Source organism: Plectropomus leopardus, chromosome 21, assembly GCF_026936395.1.
Source record: "Plectropomus leopardus strain MGB_pleo_1.0 chromosome 21, ASM2693639v1, whole genome shotgun sequence".
NCBI lineage: Eukaryota > Metazoa > Chordata > Actinopteri > Perciformes > Serranidae > Plectropomus > Plectropomus leopardus.
The window spans coordinates 11,878,567-11,897,584 of NC_142196.1; the positions used below are offsets into that span (position 1 = coordinate 11,878,567).

General features: G+C 39.6%; 1 protein-coding gene across 3 annotated transcripts in view; it reads left to right on the plus strand.

Annotated features, from left to right (window-relative positions):
• The window catches only part of LOC121960984 (uncharacterized), a 163,996-nt gene that overhangs the window by 97,978 nt on the left and 47,000 nt on the right, over positions 1-19,018 (plus strand). For 2 of the 3 annotated variants that reach the window (XM_088072334.1, XM_088072336.1), the window contains exons 23-28: positions 160-269; positions 745-819; positions 1,831-1,924; positions 2,028-2,068; positions 8,446-8,548; positions 12,348-12,627. In XM_088072334.1, coding sequence (XP_087928460.1) covers positions 160-269; positions 745-819; positions 1,831-1,924; positions 2,028-2,068; positions 8,446-8,548; positions 12,348-12,627 — 703 coding nt within the window. Of the gene's footprint in view, positions 1-159; positions 270-744; positions 820-1,830; positions 1,925-2,027; positions 2,069-8,445; positions 8,549-12,347; positions 13,665-19,018 lie in introns of those variants that run through there. The other variant, XM_088072335.1, reaches the window with a different exon arrangement.

A 19,018-nucleotide genomic window follows, 5' to 3' on the forward strand; every position in this document is an offset into this window, starting at 1 on the left:
ATCGTTCAAACTTACGGCCATCACAAATCCAATCAGAGAAAAGATGAAGGGTTTTTAAAGTAAGGGAAGTAACGAATGCAGGGTAAACATGAAAAACAAACTATGCAGAGTTTTTTGTATGGCTTGAGTTGAGATGGATAACGTATGACTGTGTTGTAGGTGGACACACTTCGGTCGGAGCTGGAGGGAACACGTTCTGACAATGCAAACCTTCGCCATGAGAGCCAGCTGGTCATGATCAATGTTAACCGTTGGATCACTGAACAAAAGTATGACCACACTATGATGTGTTATTGTTATTACTATTATTATTAAAAGTAATACTAGTGATAGTAGTAGTAGCAGTAGTAGTATTATTCATTACACTTGTCTGTGGAAAATATTTTGTTCCTGTTGGTTATTTTAATTGATATTATAAAGCCTTTGACCACCGGATAAATGTACTACTACATTTTTTGTTAAAGTGTTTTGCATTTAGTGTCCTCTTGTTAGTACTGCAAAAGACAGTGTTAAACTGTCGGGTATTTATATCCTTATAAAAGTCTTGTCTTGTCAGCCCCTCCAGGATATTGCATATTTATTGTGATTACAATGGTTTACGCAAATTCAACAAAACTACTACCGTAAAATCATCCATTTCAGGCTGCAACAAACCCAGTAACAGTCCGCAAAATCCTGGAAGGAGTGCTGAGTGCAGTTTTGAATTTCATCATTAGATTTCAAAAGTCTGTCCTCTCCTCTCAGGGCCTCCAATGAGAGCCTCACTGCCCAGATGAAGGCCCAAAACAAGGTGCTGCTCATTGTCACCGAAGAGAAAGAGTGAGTATTTATTTCATAGTGAGATCTTCAGGTTTGCTAGCTTTTTAAAATGAGTGCAATTTTTGCTTGTATGTTGTAATCTGTGTGTGTGATAAGTATGCTAGTTTATGCTACAGCTCAGCTAACCACTGCACCTGCAAACTAGGCCACTTTTCCCACCAGATGAGTTTGCAATTATATTGAGTTTTTGTGTTTTTTATGTATAGTATGTGTCTGAGTGATTTAGGTGGACTTTCTGAAATGCTTGCACCTGACAGCCATTCTGCATATTTGCATCATCATGACTTACACACACACACACACACACACACATGCACACACAGACATGGGCGTGACATATTCCTCTTTCAAGAGATCAAAGCGGTCTAGCTGTCTTCTGTCATCCCACCCCCCTGTGGTGCCATACCTCCCTCAGCCCCGCCCAGCAGCACTGCAACTGTCTGTGTCTGCTTTTAACTCTCTATTAACTTCCACTGTGTGTTCTGTTCTTACACTTTTGTTATGGTAACCTGTCGCAACGGTAGTCTTTATACACCTGGAACACAAAGGCTACAAAATGTTAGAACGATAGAATATTTCCTCCTTATACATAACACCCTGCCCAAGTATACTTCCGCTTCCATTAAAAGGACTATTTCATGCTTCTGATGTGTGCTATAGTAGTGCAATAAACATCTGAATAAGAAATTGTTTTTATAGTTATGGAGACTGAAAATTGGTGGCATAACAAAATACTGAAATAAATAGCCACAAGGGGTAAGTGATGAATGGCTGCAGAAATATAGCGTTTCATTATAATGGATCATGATATGTGTGTGTGTTTGTGTGTCTCAGCTGCTAGTTAAAGGCCGTTCTGGAAGCAGAGAAATGCAGACACTATTGGTGGCAGAATATTTTGCCTGCCATGTTAACAAGAGTCTCTTGATGATAATAGGTATCTGTCTTCCTCTGTGTCTGCCTCTCTCTATGTATATACTTCTGTTTAACCCTGCATCTCCTTGGCTTCGTCAGACATCTCCAGGACGCTAATGGCACATTGAAGGCGGAGGTTAAGAGACTGAAAGAAGTGGCGGATGAGAAGGAGAGAGATGTGGAGCACTTCAAGGTGAACAAGGGCAAAGTGGAAAAGCAATGAAGTACAAGTAGGGAAGAGACAAAAGAGGGCTGATCACAAACAGGTTTGTTTTTCGTTTTATAATTGTTTGCAGGCCCGGATCCGAGACCAGAGCATCCGGCAAGACGAGAGAACGTGAGTCATCTATGTGTGTGTGTGTGTGTGTGTGTGTGTGTGTGTGAGTGTACATATATATTTGTGTGCATCCAGCAGCTGATCAGAGTTTAGCATTCACACGCAACAAAAAAAGCATTGCCCACCATGTTTCCCTCTTTCACACACAATCTAGCCCGAACAAAGCTGATGATGATAATAACAGCAGGAGTGCCAAGTTGTGAATGAAACACCCCGTGGGCCTTGCCACCTGTGTTTCCCCCTGCGTGTATATGTGCGTGCCTCTTCTTCAATCTGAATACGTTATTCACGCTGGGCCTTTAACAATGATTACACTCCAATCAAGGGCCCATCCTCTCCTGCCTGCCACCCCCATGGCTGTCAAATAGCATTCATCAATAGAGAGGAGATATATTTATTATGTTCATTAAGGCAATTAAAATGAATGTGGCACAGATGGGATTGGATGTAGGATGGATGTGAGAGGAGAGGGTGTTTGTGGGGGCACCTGCCTGCAGCACTACTCCCCATACCCTCCGCGTGACCCCCCTGAGGTCTCCCTCATTAACAACTCCCCCCCACCTCACCCCGTTTTACACACACGCTCATGTTGCACCCCTCCCCTAACGAACCACCAGGCTCTGTTTCCAAAACGGATCAGATTTGTTTTGACTGGAGTAGGTTTCCAATGCTATTCAAAGCTGTCAGTCATTTTAATGATATCATTAAGGGGCCGCGACAGAAAGATGAATCGCTTTTCTTTGTCTTTCCCTCATAATTGCGAATGAGCGAGAGAGAGGGACAGAGCGAGAAAGGCAGTTCATATAGATGTATGCATAAGAGGGGTTTTGATTGAGCGAATATAATAACATGGAACGAGATAAAAACAGTGAATGAAAGCCTCTTCCATAGTGTCTCCCCATCCATTCTCTGTCTCTCTTTCCTCGTTTCTTTATTATGAGGATTCCTAATTTATTTCATTTCATTATTGTGCCCCCCTCTATACACACACACGCACCTACCCGAAATGCCATATGTATGAAAATCATACATCCATAAGGCAACAGATGTGTCATGATATTTGCATGGCAGCCATATACATTCAGTGTATGAATCTCATTACTGGTGGAAAAGGGGATATCTTCAGTGTCTCTCTACTGCCACTATCGCTGACAGCAATCAACACGGCGTGAGGGTTTTGTCATTAGATATGCCTTTATTAAAGAAATGTATTATGATTACATGGCCTCCTGTTCCAAAGCAGCTGGAATGTCACAGCGTCACGGTGTTGATGACATTTTGTACTAGTAAAGCCAACAGAAAGGTCAGGAAAAGAGAAAAAGAGAAGTTTGAAATTTAGCTCAATAAATATACAGAGGCCTTTTCATGTTAAGGTTAGATTTGTGGGGGTTTTGTAAGCATAAAAAAAGAGCATGTCACCAATTTCAAGGATAAACTTTATTAAAATATATGTATATTTGGTAGTTTTATTTATTGTTTTTGAATATGGAAATCCATTAGTCAATCATTCATTTTTCACATGTAATCATACAAGATACAACATTGGCTGCAGTGTGTGTGTGTGTGTTTTTGGCATCCTGGATGGTTCTGGTAAGCCATGGTTTCTGGTTGTTGAATGGTTTAAATGTTGTTTTTGGTACTGTTCTTTTTCATATTAAATCCACCACGGACTAAGTGAGTTCATTGTCGTCATTGGTGACGTCAGTGGTGGTGTCCTGGAACGTGCTCCAGACTCTGGTTGGCTCCATCTTTTGCATGTGTCATGGTTTGACTTTGTTTTCATATCTTTACCTCAACAAGATGGCCACATGGTTGCCTCTCCTGAAAATGGGCAGCAACTCTGCTCTAAAGACGCCTCTGAGCGGTGCATATGTCATCCAAAGTGTTTTTTCTCCTTATGGCGCAGGACAAGCAGGAACAGGACAGCACCTCACATTCTGTCACGTCAGTCCTTATTTAGCATAAAGCACACGACTCCTCCCCATCTCTTGCCTCTGCCAGTTCCTGATATCCTGTTGGAAACTGATGTGGCATGAAAGCTGACCAGTTTATTATCCAACACCTGTACAATGGTTAGAATATGCCAGTTTGGGATAGAAGATTCACGCAATCACGGCTGCTTGCCATGGTGCCTCCAAAGTAGACACACAGCATGTAACGCTAACCACAAAAAGCACTGCACAACAATAGACATAATAGCATAAATATGCATGCATATAGTGTAGCAGAGCTGACAGAGCGGCAAATGGAAATGTTGTCATGGCATCATCCTTTTTTTTCTAATACAAAACCGTTATTGGAGGATTCATCTTCAACCCTACCTATCTTCTAACACGTGAATGGCTGTTTAGAGACACCAGTTGGTCTAAAAATGTAGGAGAACAATAATCATAGCTCTAATAGCTAAACTCTGTTTCACAGAAAGCATTTTCTTATCTGTATTTGTTTTAATCAACAATCCTTTTAAAAGCTGACAGGCCATGGTCACGTTGTTCAGTATGCCTATAAAAACCTTCTCCAAGGTGCTACTGTATGCATAGCTTTGTATGTTTTACAAACCATTACTGTTGCTTGTAGGAGGATGCTACTTTCTTTTCCTTTTCCCTGTCTTCCCTCTAGGAGCGTTTAATATGAGAAGGAAGTAAAAATGTAAAAATGGCTGCTGTGCCATAGACCAGTATTTGTGTTGCCAAGCAATGCACTACTATATACAATAAAATATTTGATCTAAAATTCAAATGCATTGCAAATCAGAGAAAATGCAAACATTTTAATGTGTTTCTCAACAGCAGTTACACTCCAGCATCAAGATAATTAAATGATTTGCCATCAAATGTCTTTCACATTTCACCTCAGATGATCTAAATAATATCTGAAAACATTAAAAACCAGTGCACATTGAAATGCACTAAGTGGTGGAAGCAGAAATCGATGCTGTTTGCTGTGACTGTCTGACACAACCTATTCGGGAGGGGGGGTGCTCATAAAGCCTCAGGCTTCATCAGTCGCACCATTAACAATGTGCTTCCAATTAAGAGCACCCAGTGATCACAGCAGAGGATTTGTACAAACACAGAGAAGCAACGTGACGGAGAAACAGAGAGAGGAGATAAGGAGGAGACTGCGGGAGAAGACAGCCAAGTCTTGCATAAAATTTTCAGATGAGAGCAGTAAATAAGAGAGATGAGAGCGAGATTGGACTACGTAGTTTATTGCCTGGTTTAGAGAGCATGGCAGCTTGGCTTTGACACTAATGACTGTAATTATACACACACTGATTGGGTTAGGCCGCTAATTACACACATCCATGTTTGCGTGTAAACACAGGAACACATGTTTACACAGGCGTCATGCCAAAGCACTAAGCGCATTGCTGCCTTCTCACATTGGGAGCATAAATCTCACACAGTTGTCTCAGCGGCGGTGATGTTTCATGATGTGCTGAAGACCACATTAGCATCGAGGAAAGAGCTTAAATCATGTGAAGAATCTGTGGAGATGGTGGCGCTTTGGATTTTATGCTGGCATTTAAAGTTTATGCCTCCTGTTTTTCCCTTCGCTGTAGCAACGGGAACTCATCTTTTAATTTAACAGGCATTTACAATTTAAAAAGATCAAAGGAAATTCCAGCATTTCTTCTTATTAATGTTCTTTGTATCATCATTATGGTGTGAAATTAAAAGATTCAGAAGGGTCACTTGCAATTATGTTCAGTTTATGAATGTCAATTTCAGGAAATGAGGTTTCTTTAAAAAAAAATGGCCAAGCTTGATTAGTTAGTTGGTTAATAGGCAGTGATTCAGATCCAGTTCTGTGGGCTGGTGTATGTATGGAATTTTTAAAATAAGAATTATCATGGTTCATTTTCTATTCATACGTGTTTGGATAAATTCATCAAAAACATACAGATACGATATCAAAATATTGCAGCTGTGGGGTAGAAACCTTGTCTCTCTAATATTTTATTTATTTTCAAAGAAATAATTGCTGTTGGTATTTGAGTTTTACACATTTAACAAATGGAGAGTATTAAAAAAAATGAGCACAGAAAGCTTCCATAAACTTAATAAACTGAAAACTGTTGAAAAACTGAATGCAATGCACTAACTGGCTGAGATGCGACCTTTGAATCAATGAGACAAAACATGTGTCTTGACATTCGCTGTTCACAAACCTTGTAACTCCATTTGAGCTTAATTTTGAAAAGATATTGATAATGAAACAAAAATTACATATTGACAATGCGGTGTTCAGTTATTTTAACCTTTTGAACTCTGCAATAGAATGGTCAGCCAGAGTCCAAATTGGTATATTTACTTATTGTGAGGTCGTTCTTTGAGTTCTTTCAAATGCTTTATGTCCCTTAAATTTGTATAACCTAAACTAAAACGTTATGTGTGTAAATAAACCATAACATTCGATTATCGTGTTAAAATATAAATATGGGACATGGTTTTTCCAATCAAAATTTATAAATAAACACAAAAAAATATTGAACCAAAAAACTAAATGTAAAAAAATATACTAAATAATAACACAAACACTCCCTATGGTATTTGAGCTATGGACATAATTTAGATTTTGACCTATGCTTACTTTTATGAGCAGAGGGCAAAGGCTCATATGTACATTTATTATTCTTTCCACTGGGGCCACACGTATCGTAATGCAATGATGTCATCATGAGCACGCAATGTAATGACATAGCTCTCAGCTGCATGTATGATGCATGAATTATTATAGTTTTTATTTTAGATCGATATATACAGAATTACACAAGCAACGTAAGGAAAGGTAACGTAAGGTCATGATGTGATGACAGAGAAGACAGAGGCCTCAGCTATTACGGTTCCATGCAAACAACAATCTCCCTCAGCCGCCTGTAGGATGGAGTGACAGGATTTTTTTTTCTTATGTATTTATTTATTTATTTTTGTTGTTTCTATTTATTTGATTATTTTTTGTTTGTATTTTTAAGTACAAGGTCTTGCAAGACTAAAACTGTAGCTGGGTCACTGGATTGTATCCTTTCCTCGAAAGGCTTAAAGCTGAATAAATATTATGATAATATATACAAAAATACATAAACAAACAAACGTTGCACATCAGTGCTTCAGCTTAGCTGTGTTTGTTTTTCCCTCTTTTCATATTTAGAAAATGGTTTTATTTTGTGTTTTAGCAATGTGCTGTAAGTCATAGTTGCACTGTTTTCCAGTCACGATAGTGGATAGTGTTTTTATGCAGTGGTGCTAACATCCCTGTTGTTTATGTTGTTGCTATTGTCTCTTGGATGAGGTTCAACATAGATGATAATAAATGCATGGGAGCTGAATTGTTTCACTAATGAATCTCATAAACTTTTCAGACAAAAATGTCGGTTCACATATTAGCATCTCCCTCAAGTGTCTCCTCAGATGTTAAATGTTTTAAGTTAACGCTAATAGGGCCAAAAGTTTGTGTGTGTGTGTGTGTGTGTGTGTCTCAGCTCACCCACTCCACAGAAACAATAATGCCATTTATTAGCGTTTGGATGAGCGTGTGCGCATCTTCTCAACTGAAGCAAAACGGTCTTCCCATCCACCGCTCTGATAGAAAAATCCCAGCTTGCTCTTTTATAAGAAAATTAACATTGGGGAGGTACAGTGGTACTTTAATGGGCTAAGAAGTCTTCAATAAAGTATTTAGAAGGTTTTTCCGAATGCTAACTGGACAGGTTCACTGGGGCATGAAAGAAAGAGCGTAAAGCGGGGGCAGCAAGCTCTTCAGCCCGTACAGAGCACCATTATCCACCGTCGTTAATTTAATAGACATTCCTTAGTCAGCCCTGAGTCTGAAGATAGCAGACCCTAACATTTGTTTGTCATTTCCCAAAACGTTTTTAATAAACAGTTAAAATCTTAAATGGCTTCTTGTACTCTTAATGTTCCCTGGCTGCGGTTGCGTTCGTTTTGTTTTTGTATTTTTTTGTTTTTTTTTTCTATTCGGTTTTATATGCGCTTTCATATATAATTTAATGATTCCTGGAACTCATTTGCTCACCCATCTTTGAGTTTAGTAATAAGTTATAATGAAGATGGTTATAATGAAGATGATGTACGCCAACTTCTTTATGCCCTAGATTTCGAGGACATTTGATTGAAACTGTTTTGTCTTGCAAATGCATATCATTGCACAAAAATAGGAGTTTAAAAGTTTACCAAGACAGCAGAAGTGTACCTAATATGCTTTTTATGGGAAATCAGAGCCAGATTCAAGCAGCAGCTGGAAAGTTAAGGTTTTATTGTTCTGTTTTCTTAAACTACTTCAGGTACTAAGATTTAGAGACGTCAAAGTTAATTTCTCAGACATGTTCATGTGTGTGTATTCTTGTGTTACAGCATGGAAAAGCAGGGTTATGTGGCTCTAAACCTTAGCAAAATCGAGGACATGCAGACCAGACTGCGAAGCAACCTGGAGGCCATCGGAATGCTAAATCAACAAGTAAGCACGCACACACGCACACACACACACACTGGGTCCTGACAGTCCTTTTACCCGACAGATACAAACACACACCCACACACAAGCCCACCTGCTGTTGAGCTCACACAGAAGAGGAAGCTTTCATGCGTCCAACTTCAAACACACACGCGCACTTACACACAAGCGCGCACAGACATCCATTTCCTTTTCCTACGATAAAAGTGAAAAGTCTGCAGCGGGTGGGGGTGTGTGTGAGCGGCGTGGGGAAGTGGGGGGGGGGACAAATCGTATCGGGAAAAAGCAGTGACGTTTCTTTCCACTGGTAAATGATTTCCCTTTCATGAAACTGAGAGAGGGATGTATATCAATACAGCTGCGCTGATCTCTCCATGACAGCGTAGGGAAATGGCCCGCTGTGATAAAACAATGTGGGGGGAAAAAACACAGAGGAATATTCTGAGGAAAAGCTGACATTTTTTTTACTGTGTTGAACTTCACAAGAGTCAACAAATCACCAAAGGAGAGACAAATCAAAAGTACTCCTCAGCCCCCTCAGTTCTCCAAAACTCCAGGGCCTAGGGAACGGCTCACCCGACTTTTGTTAGTCTGCCGAATGGCCCGCTGATTGACGGGATACGACAAAAGCTGGTACTTGTTGAAGTTTTAATGTAGTGTTGTTTCAGTGTAAAAAAGCAAATGGCATTAGCTTGCATGCATGAGGCAGAGGAGCAGAGGAAGAGGCCGACGGAGAGGAAGAGAGAGGTGTTGTTTAACAGGTCAGGTGTGTAATAGCACCTCTTAATCTCTAGTGTGAATCATTACACACATCGATCCAGCGTGGATGTCCTGCGCACACACAAACATCCAAGCACAGCTGGAGAGGATAGGATGTTGACGGTTCATTTACACAAGGCTATTCCCCTCACTGTCCACCTGACACACTCACATACACACTTGCACACACGTACAGATATCAGTAAAGAAGCTGAATGGAATGTCTCAGTTTATCTATGTGAAAGGCGCTGGGTTATAAATCAGGTCTGTGTCTCTGCTTTGGATCAGTCTCATTTACTCATAGTCACAAAGCGGTTTAGTGCCGTTGTTTCCTCGCTCGCCCACAGGCGCATATTAACACCAACACGCGCACGCATGATTTCCATCCGACTGTCAGGCGGATTTCATGCAAACTTTTGAAATGTCACACGAAATTAGATGCGAATTAAGTGATTTTTCCATCAAACTGGGCTGAAGATGAACATCAGAGGGAAAAAAAAAACTGAGATTCTTTCAAGCTGTTATTGTGATTTAGTGTCAGCTAATGTCCAGGTTGTTTCATGCTTGCAAAGTTCCAGCACACCTAGAAGCTGCAGGGAGCGACAGAACTAAGAAAGAACTAAGTACATTTATTCAAGTAATGTACTCAAGTACAAATTTGTAGTACTTGTACTTTACTTGAATATTTAAATATCATGTTACTTTGTACTTTTACTCTACTTCACTTCAGAGGGAAATGTTGTATTTTTTACTCCACTATAATAATTTGATAACTGCAATGACAAGTTACTTAACAAATTAGGTTTTAGCACACAAGGCATACAAAAAATATGACTAGAACATTAATCCGCAGTTATTTTGCTAATAATTTTTTCATACGGAAACATGTTATGGTTCCAACTTCTTAAATATGATGATTTGCTGCTTTTATTTTAATTTTCTATGCTTTTACTCCTAAATGCATTTTCCTGATTGTACTTTTAGTTAGGGACTGTTTTTAATTGATGAGAGGGAAAGGCGGTGGTGCAAAAAGGCAGGAGGCACTTCAAATAAATTTTAAGCACAATTCTGTTTTTTGATTTGGCTTAGGGGAAGGACAGTAAACTTTAAATCGTTGTGTGAAAGGCATGTTTTCTAAAATTTAAACATTTATCATGGTCATAGACTGTGAAATACGGTTATTTATGGTGGAGCAAAGGTCATGTAAGTATTTTTACACTGTTGTATTAATACTTTTACTTCAGTAAAGGATCTGAATATTTCCTCCACCAGTGATGTTTTCAGTGGGCAAATCATCGAACGTCAAGAGAGTCAAAATCCCAGTGAAAATTAACCAAGTTTTAAAACTTTTTTGCCGACGAAAAGAAAGGCACTCAAAGTTTTCCGTCTCTACGCAGCTTTTCCAGCTCAATAATTTTAATAATTTGTATTAAAATACTTGAATGGAAACTCAGCTATACAAATGAAAAAGTGCAAACATGCACCAGCAATGAAACACACACACCCCTCCATGTCTTTCTGTCTGTCTCTTTCTCTCTCTTCCCTCCCTCCTTTTCATCCAAACGTATGCCCACCAGTTCACCCACAGTATGTGAAGGTTGAGGAGACGAGCTGTGATTTTTTATTTCGCCCCCCCCCCCCCCTCCCTCCTTTGCAATTAGGGAAGCATCCAGAACCACCAAAGACGAGGAAAATTAAACAGGTCCCCTTGAATATACGGTTAATTACAAATGTCAGCCTCAGTGTTTTTCATCTGGAAATTCTATTGCTTTTGGCACAACATAAAATGAACACGTTGAAGGATGTTTGCCTGTTGAAGATAGTAAATACTCTTTAAGCGTCTTAGGATAGTTTTGACACATTGACATGTCATTGGCTCTTTGAGGGTTAAGCCTAAGACCTTGCTATTTCTAGTCATGAGATGTAATACATTTGCTCAGATTTATTGAGTGAGTGTGTGTGTGTGTGTGTGTGTGTGTGTGTGTGTGTGTGTGTGTGTGCGTGCGTGCACTGTGTCTGGAAGGGTAATGTTAGCAGAACCATCCGGAAATGTGTCTGTCTCATCTCCGTTTGTGTTTTTCTCTCCCCCCTAACACACACATACACATATGCACACACACACACATGGCCAGACATGTCGATGTGACATCATTCTTGAACCGCAGCGTTCACAGAGACATACATACACTAAAAAAACAGATGTGGATAAGTGCAACTGTCATTACCCGACGTGTCTCTTTGTCTCTCCATCCTTTAATTTCTTATTTTACTCTTCCTCATAGCTAAAAATACATGATTTCAAATATTTCATTCTCTTTTATCTGCCTTATTACAATTTTTAGACTGGCACGTTTTGCATATAATTACCACGCTGTACACTAACGTAAAGGCTTTTTTTTTTTTTTTTTTTTTTTGCATTTAAAGCCACTTTTTGACTTACACTCCTCCCTGCCGTTACCCAAATGTCCCTGTCAAAAAATAAAACACCCTCAATTTAGCTAGTCTGTAATTGTGTTTCGTGGAGCCCAATCATGTTCTGACGATGTGCGATTTGTTTTGTGTCACGGATGATTTTGTGTCAAATCGACCTCTAATGATCGCTCAAATTGGTTGTTTTCATGTAGAAATTTACACCGTCGCATGACTCCTACTTGCAACCATTTCAAACTGTGAACACAATGCTCTCCCCAAAAACCCCCCCTCGCAATTTTCCACTCGCATTTCTGTGTCAACAGGCATGAAAGTAACTGTGAAAGATGAATTAAGCACATAATGGGATGTCAGCTACTTCATCAACTTGATAGCTGTTGACTTTTGATGGTTGATATTTATTGGCAACTTCAAATTAAGTTTTGTAATTTGGTTGATTTAACTTAACGAGTGTGATGTTTAAACTTCCTTGAAACTTCAGCAAAAATCTTTCCTGCACCTTCCGTCTGTTTCACGGTTACACATGAAGGTTTTTCTTTCAAAACTATTGTTATTCTCTTTGTCTTCCTCTGTGCATATGTGTCTCTCATTGTCTCTTTCTTTCTCTCGCCAGTTAAACTCCCTCAGCAGGGAGAATAAGCGGTTGCGTAGGCAGCTGGAGGAGGAGAGGTCCATGCGTAGACAAGTGGAGCGACTGCTCCCTCCTCCTCTCACCTCCCAGCAGTGCTCCTCCATCCACCTCCCCCTCTCCCTCAGTGCCCGCCCACCTCCACTCTCCACCTCCCTACCTTCATCCCTCCGCCTCCCTCATCCCCTGAGCCTGGACGCAGCGACAGGGGACACAGATGACAGGACCAAACCCAAGCTGAGCCGAACTCGGCTGGACAGAGCAGGTGAGTCAGGCCTTGGGTGAAGCGTTAGGATTAGGCCAAATGCCTCTCTGGAAGACGCTCGGTCTGGGAGGACAAACCGGAATCTGAACAAATGAAGCCCCCTGAAGACTTTGACCTGTCATGACTTTTTGACCCCAGGCTCCTCACCAGGGAGTCCACTCAGTATGAGGTTAATGTCCTGCAGGTCAAAGTCAAATCCCAGGGTGCTTTTAGCCTGAGGGCGGCTCCAGAAGCAGCGAATGATGGAATTCCCTCAAATCAACAAAAATCAACTCAAACTGCCGCTACTACTGTGCCTTGATGAGATTTATTCCAAGAAAACGTCTTTTTTTTTTTTTTTTTACAGTTTCACAATACAACACTTTACATAAAAAAGCCACTGATTGCATCCTTTAGAATGCTGCAATGCTCTGAGCAGTTGTAGCTTAAAACATTAGCAAATACTTCTCCAAATAATGATCTTGTTTTGCAAGAAAACTGTAGCACTAAGCACTAAAATATTTTTGTCTGCACTTATTTAAAAATCCTGACAGATCAGATGAACTATAATAGAAATTAATTCAACTTAGATAGGCAAATGAGATAAACAGAGCAAGTGACTAACTGCAAATTCCTTAGTGTTGATGAATGTGTCTTACACTGGAGAAAAGAGAGTTGTGCTGCGGATAAACGAGGGACAGCACATCATCAGTATCCACAGACATACCTCAGATGTGGATGGCTGTAACACAGTCTCTGATTACGCTGCAGCTGTGCGCCATGTGTCCTGCATCTACTGCGGTGGCTGTGGCTGTGTGTCTTTATGTGCGAGTGCATTATGTGTCTGCGTGCTTCTGTCTCTCTGTAAGTGCCTGTGGGTGAGTGTGTGCTCGTGTGTGATTGAGTATATTAGATGTTTATTATCGTAGACGTTGTTTTATATTTTGTTTTATACTTTAGAGCTATTTATTGATTTCTCTCCGTTGTTGTGTTTGAGCCCCCGCGTTGTGAAGACGGGGAAAAATAAAAACAGATACATGTGTAAGTGGTCAAACTTCGTTCCTCCCTGTTTTATTTTGTCTGTCAATATGCCAGCAATTTAACAACAGGCTAGCAATGCTACCTTTTAGGCCTTTTTTTTTTTTTTTACAGTTTTACATGACTGCTGAGGCACACAGAGATGTTGACACGTTGCAAAAGCATTTAATGAATTATCCAAAATGTGGTTTTGGCGCGCCGGCGATAGCACAATCACCATCTTGACCTCCTGTCTTTCCATGAGCGTCAATGGGTGACTCGTGGCTCTTTTTATATGTTTATAGTGGTTGAACAAGAGCACTGTTTCAAATTCACATAGCAAAAGCAAAGAAAAAAAGCCGGCAAACATCTGAAGTTCAGAAGGAGCAGTATTATGCTGTGATAATGAGAATTCTAGGGAAAGCAGGTCTCAGACCACAATTGGCTTCCTCATCTTGATATTCTTTTGCACTTTCTCCCCCCTTCTGTCTCCCATACTCCCCCACCTATCTTACCCCCCTTCTTTTACGCCATTGGTTCTGTACATACATAGCTGTTGTATAGCCGGTCAGGATGTCGTACATTTTAATGATTCCGAGTCGAACTGCATGTCCTTGTTAGCTTGGTTTTCCTCATTTGCCATGTCACACTCAAAAATACCCTCCTTTTATGTGCAAACACACATGCGTGCACCCACTCACACATCCACGCGCGTTCATATTCTTTCACAAACACACGCGCAAACTCAAACGGCGCAGTCATTAAAAATGAAACCACAGGCTTTTTTTTTTTTTTTTTTTTTTTGAAAACTCCCAGGACTGAGGGAAAAGTCAGCGGCGCAGCGGTGAAAAGAGTCCCCCTGGAAACAATGAGGAGAATGATCATTTGTTGTTCTTGAAAACCCGGTGAGGTTTCACAGAGGTTAAGCTTCCCTTTGATGTGTTTTTAACTCGTTTCAGCTCTGCGGAGGGATTAGTCAGCCTCTCACACACACAAACACAAATGCACACGTTTCGCACACACAAGCACATACAGGCTCTTAATTTCCACACCATGAGCTCTTCTCTCACAAAGGCGGAAAGCACAGAACAGGCTCCTTCCTAACCTAATTTCATCAAATGAGAGTGGGTGGTACTTCACTGCTGTATGTGTGGTCCCTTGGAAATCTGTGGTAAACCAGCAAAATATTGCAAGTCAGTATTTTTCTTTTTATCCCAAATTAGCGTCGGGCTGTTTGTGAACAGTGTGGGCCCTCAACCACGAGAGACAGAGAAAGAGAGACAGAGTAGCTGTTGATCATCACGGCGCTCATTACAGTGTTTACGAGGCATTATTTGATCCCTATTTCAAGATACAAATGATTGGGGTGCTTGTGCCTATGATGTGTGTTTGTGTGTGTGTGTGTGTGCGTGTGTGCGTGTGTGTGTGTGTGTGTGTGTGTGTGTGTTTGTTATCAGCTCGAGCCTGAGCTTCCCTGTAGGTCTCCGTGTGGTTGCCCATGCTAATAATCACGCAAAAACGCTTGCGTTCACAGCCCATGTCGTAAGCAGCTCTGCAACAAATAGTTTGCAAATGACTCTTAGTGTTTGCTTGCACTGACTTGGAGTACCAGATGAGTGCAGATAGACCGTACCAGGACAGTTCACAGAGATGATTTGTAATGATATTAAACCCACCAAGATACTGTAAGTTAATTACAGAAGACGTGTTATGTTAATTTATTACATCACATCTTTCATTTCCTCGGCTCCAATTTAATCCTTAAAATTTGTGTTTTTCTTGATAGTGATTGCTTTTGCTCTGTGTAGGACCACCATTATAAGTATATGAAGCTGCTTTTTACAGTTTATCTACATTATGACATGGCCTCATTGAATAATCAATTAATAACAGTAATAACAGACTGCTGCTGGACGCTGTTCTGATCTAGATGCTTAGTGAAAGCAACCAAATCATTTTTAAATCAATATTTTTTCTTCGAAATCAATATCAATCAATATATAATCTTTGGGGGTTTTTTTTCGAGTGCTGCACATGACCCTTTTTGTATCAGTTAGTCGTCATAAACTGTTATGTAAATATAAAATGCATAATAATGATAACAATTCCAGGGAAAGGTCACATTTTTTTTATTATATGTAAAATTATATTATAATATATAACTAAAATGTTTCAGTGGTCTTTATTTATGAATTTTTAAATTTTATTTTTCATGTTTAACTTGATTTGTTTTTATATAAATATTTGAACATTGACAAAATATATATTTTCAAATTCAGCTTTGTAAATTGCAAATCAATAAATCTGACATTTTAGTTTGAAAGAGTTAAGTTCAGCAACATATTCAACAAATAGATGCAGACACATGGTTTTCAAAGAAAAATACTTAAACGTTATGAATTCACTGGTGACTAATTTTTAAATACTTACATATGTCTCTTATTGGCCCTCGTAACCTTGAACAGCCCTTTTGTCATGAGAAAAATGCTGAAGCTGGGACCAGCCCAGTATTCTGCCACAGTTACAATGTCTTTTAGTGAGAGGGGTGGTGTGTCGCGCCATGAACAGAAAACGGCAGAACAGCAGCAAATGGTGAGAGAGAAAGAAAACTGACAGGAGTGCTGGCAACATGTCACCTCTAAAAGTTAGGTCACTAAAAAAAAAAGACAGTTATTCATACAATGTTTCACTTTTAAAAAGGTTGGATTTTGTTATGTGGTTACTTTTTATAGATTATACAGCTACACTGTGGCAAAATGCTGACATTCTGTTGGTGCAGGGGAGTATAGGCTATAGGCAGAGATTCATTTTCACACTGACAAAATTGTCTCAGTAGAAGCCCTCAGTCCCCCTACACACACACACACACACACACTTGTCACACAATCATCTACATTTTGAATTTAATTTTGTCACTTATTAGACAGTAAATCAGTGCCAAATCCTATTTTTCATTTGTGAACACAGCTATGTAGCCACTTCAGCCTAAAACTACGACAGCATTAGTTCTATCGTGACATTTCAGGGATTCAGTCTATATCCCATAAAGATACAAACAGACAGTATATATTAAGCAAGTAAGATGCAGTTGTAAATAGAATAAATATCCAGATGAATAAAAACTTCCATGTGCAAGATTTGAAACAGCTACAATAACCCAAACATAGTATAAAAGATTGTAGTTTATATTGTTATATAATGATTTCATTTGAAACATGTGTGACTCTTTTGGGATTTGAACCCTTTGCATAGCCAGAGTCATCCTTATGTATATTTCATTAAACCACACAACCTCACAAACAGCTATAAACTCAAATACCCCAGAGTACTTTAAGTGGCCATAACCAATACTACTTGTATACTCCAATGCCTGTTGTTCAGTTGTAAGAAAAATGAAATAGACCTTTCTCATTATAAGAAATACAAGTTTTTCAGTAGGTATTAGTTGTTTTTTGAGAGTTACTGTGGAGTGTCAGTGCTTTTGTTGTATAATGGGATGTGGGTACATGGCGTACTGGTGTCCAACTCTGATAGGCTGCAAAATGAGAACACAGTGCTTCTGCGTTAGGTTGTCTGGCTCTTTAGTTGACTGACTGATCAGATTTGTCTTCCTAATTGGCAGGATAGCAATTTTCTCTATCTAGTTATCAATTTAATGACTTTTTATATAGTTGCAATGTCCATGCTGTTTTTGGAAAGGAATGGAGCAGATATAGTGCATCTTTTGTCATATTGTCAGGCCTGGCTTTGTAGATCAGATACATATGAAACTTGAAACATGTTGAGATTCATTTTAGGGAAATTCATGAAAGGAAAGAGGGAGGAACAGCAAATGTAAACCTGGAAGAGAGTTCACAGATACAAAGCAGGGACTACAATACCCTGAAGCACTTCAACTGATAGATGAACAGTGCGATAAGCTAGTCTGAAGCTAATAATGTGTGATGCTCTCCCTGTAGGAGGGTTAGACTGCAGGGTTGGCTAAATAGCACTCAGGAGCAGGGAGAGATTCAATGATGTCAATAAAGGAGCGTGAACCCAGATTCTCCAGCTGACATTTAAGGCAGTCCAAAAAGTTCAGGGCAGAAACTGGACGACAAAGTTGCCGGCTGATACTAAAAAGTTTATCAAAGCTTGTTTGCTGAGCACAGTTTCATACAAATGCAATGCAAAGTACTGAGATAAACTAACACAGATGGACAAACATGTACACACAATTCAGAGTTAAAGCTAAATGAGACACATACATGTATCCCATTTACATTTGTGTAAAGCCCAGGCACACCAAACTGACGAAGAGTGAGTGCTTACCTTATGTAAATTCATTTTGATCTCACTCTCTCTCGACTTTAACCCTTTGTTTACTTTCCTCACTTTCGTTTTTCTTCTCGTGTGATGAGCTGAGCTTCCAAGAGTGCCAAGGGTCGACTTAAACTTAAATCAATTTACATAAAATAAGATGTACATAAAGAAGACCTGATACAAACCTTGCTCCAACTACCAGACTGCTCCTCTACTTCTTTGAATTTGATTTTAAAGTTTGATTTGCAGTTTGTTGACTGTCATGTAAGTACAAATAATGTTTAGACAACAACAAGAGAATCAAAGCTGGGCCTTGACAAAATCCACTTAATATACTTTAATAATTTGAGTATTTTGGGCTCTATTAGATGTTCTTGTGTTCTGTGAGGGGAAATTGAAAATTGTTTCTCTCTCTCTCTCTCTCTCTCTCTCTCTCAATTCACTCTCATTGCCTGGAGAAATAGCTCTTAAAATCGTACATTTAGCTCATAAATGGACAGGATCACAAATGTATTTCCATATAAATAGTTTTGAAAATAAGTTATGAATACAGCATATTCCTATTTAAGGATTATACACAACTAGCAACTTTTTATCGTCAGTTTTCTTAGGATAAAAGTACTACCTTCCATCATATATTGTGTTTATATAATGCTTTGTGGAGTATGGTCGCAAACAAGAGACATTTGACAGATTTTTTTGGCTTTTATTTCTTAATGGATAGGTTGACCATCAGTTCAATCTCTTAAAAACTAGTTGATGTGTTTTCTAAAGTAGTAGAGGAAGAAGTAAGAGGAAATGGTACAGGGGGAAACCTTGAGGGAAAAGGAGATTATGAGACAATTTGAGGGAGAGGAAAAGGGTTGAGGGCTATAGGGAAAGAGGAAAGAAAGTAGTGAAGTAGGGGAAGAGGCTGAAAGAACGTTGCTGGGGATTTAGGGAATAAGTTTGGGAATGAAGCAGAGTGAGAGATGGATGTAGAGAGAGGCTGACAATGGAATGAAGGGAAGGAGGTGCAATGTGTGATTTAGAGAGCGGAGAGGTTAAGATGGGAAAAGGAAGAGAGAGGAGAGGAAGAAGGGAGTAATGGGAC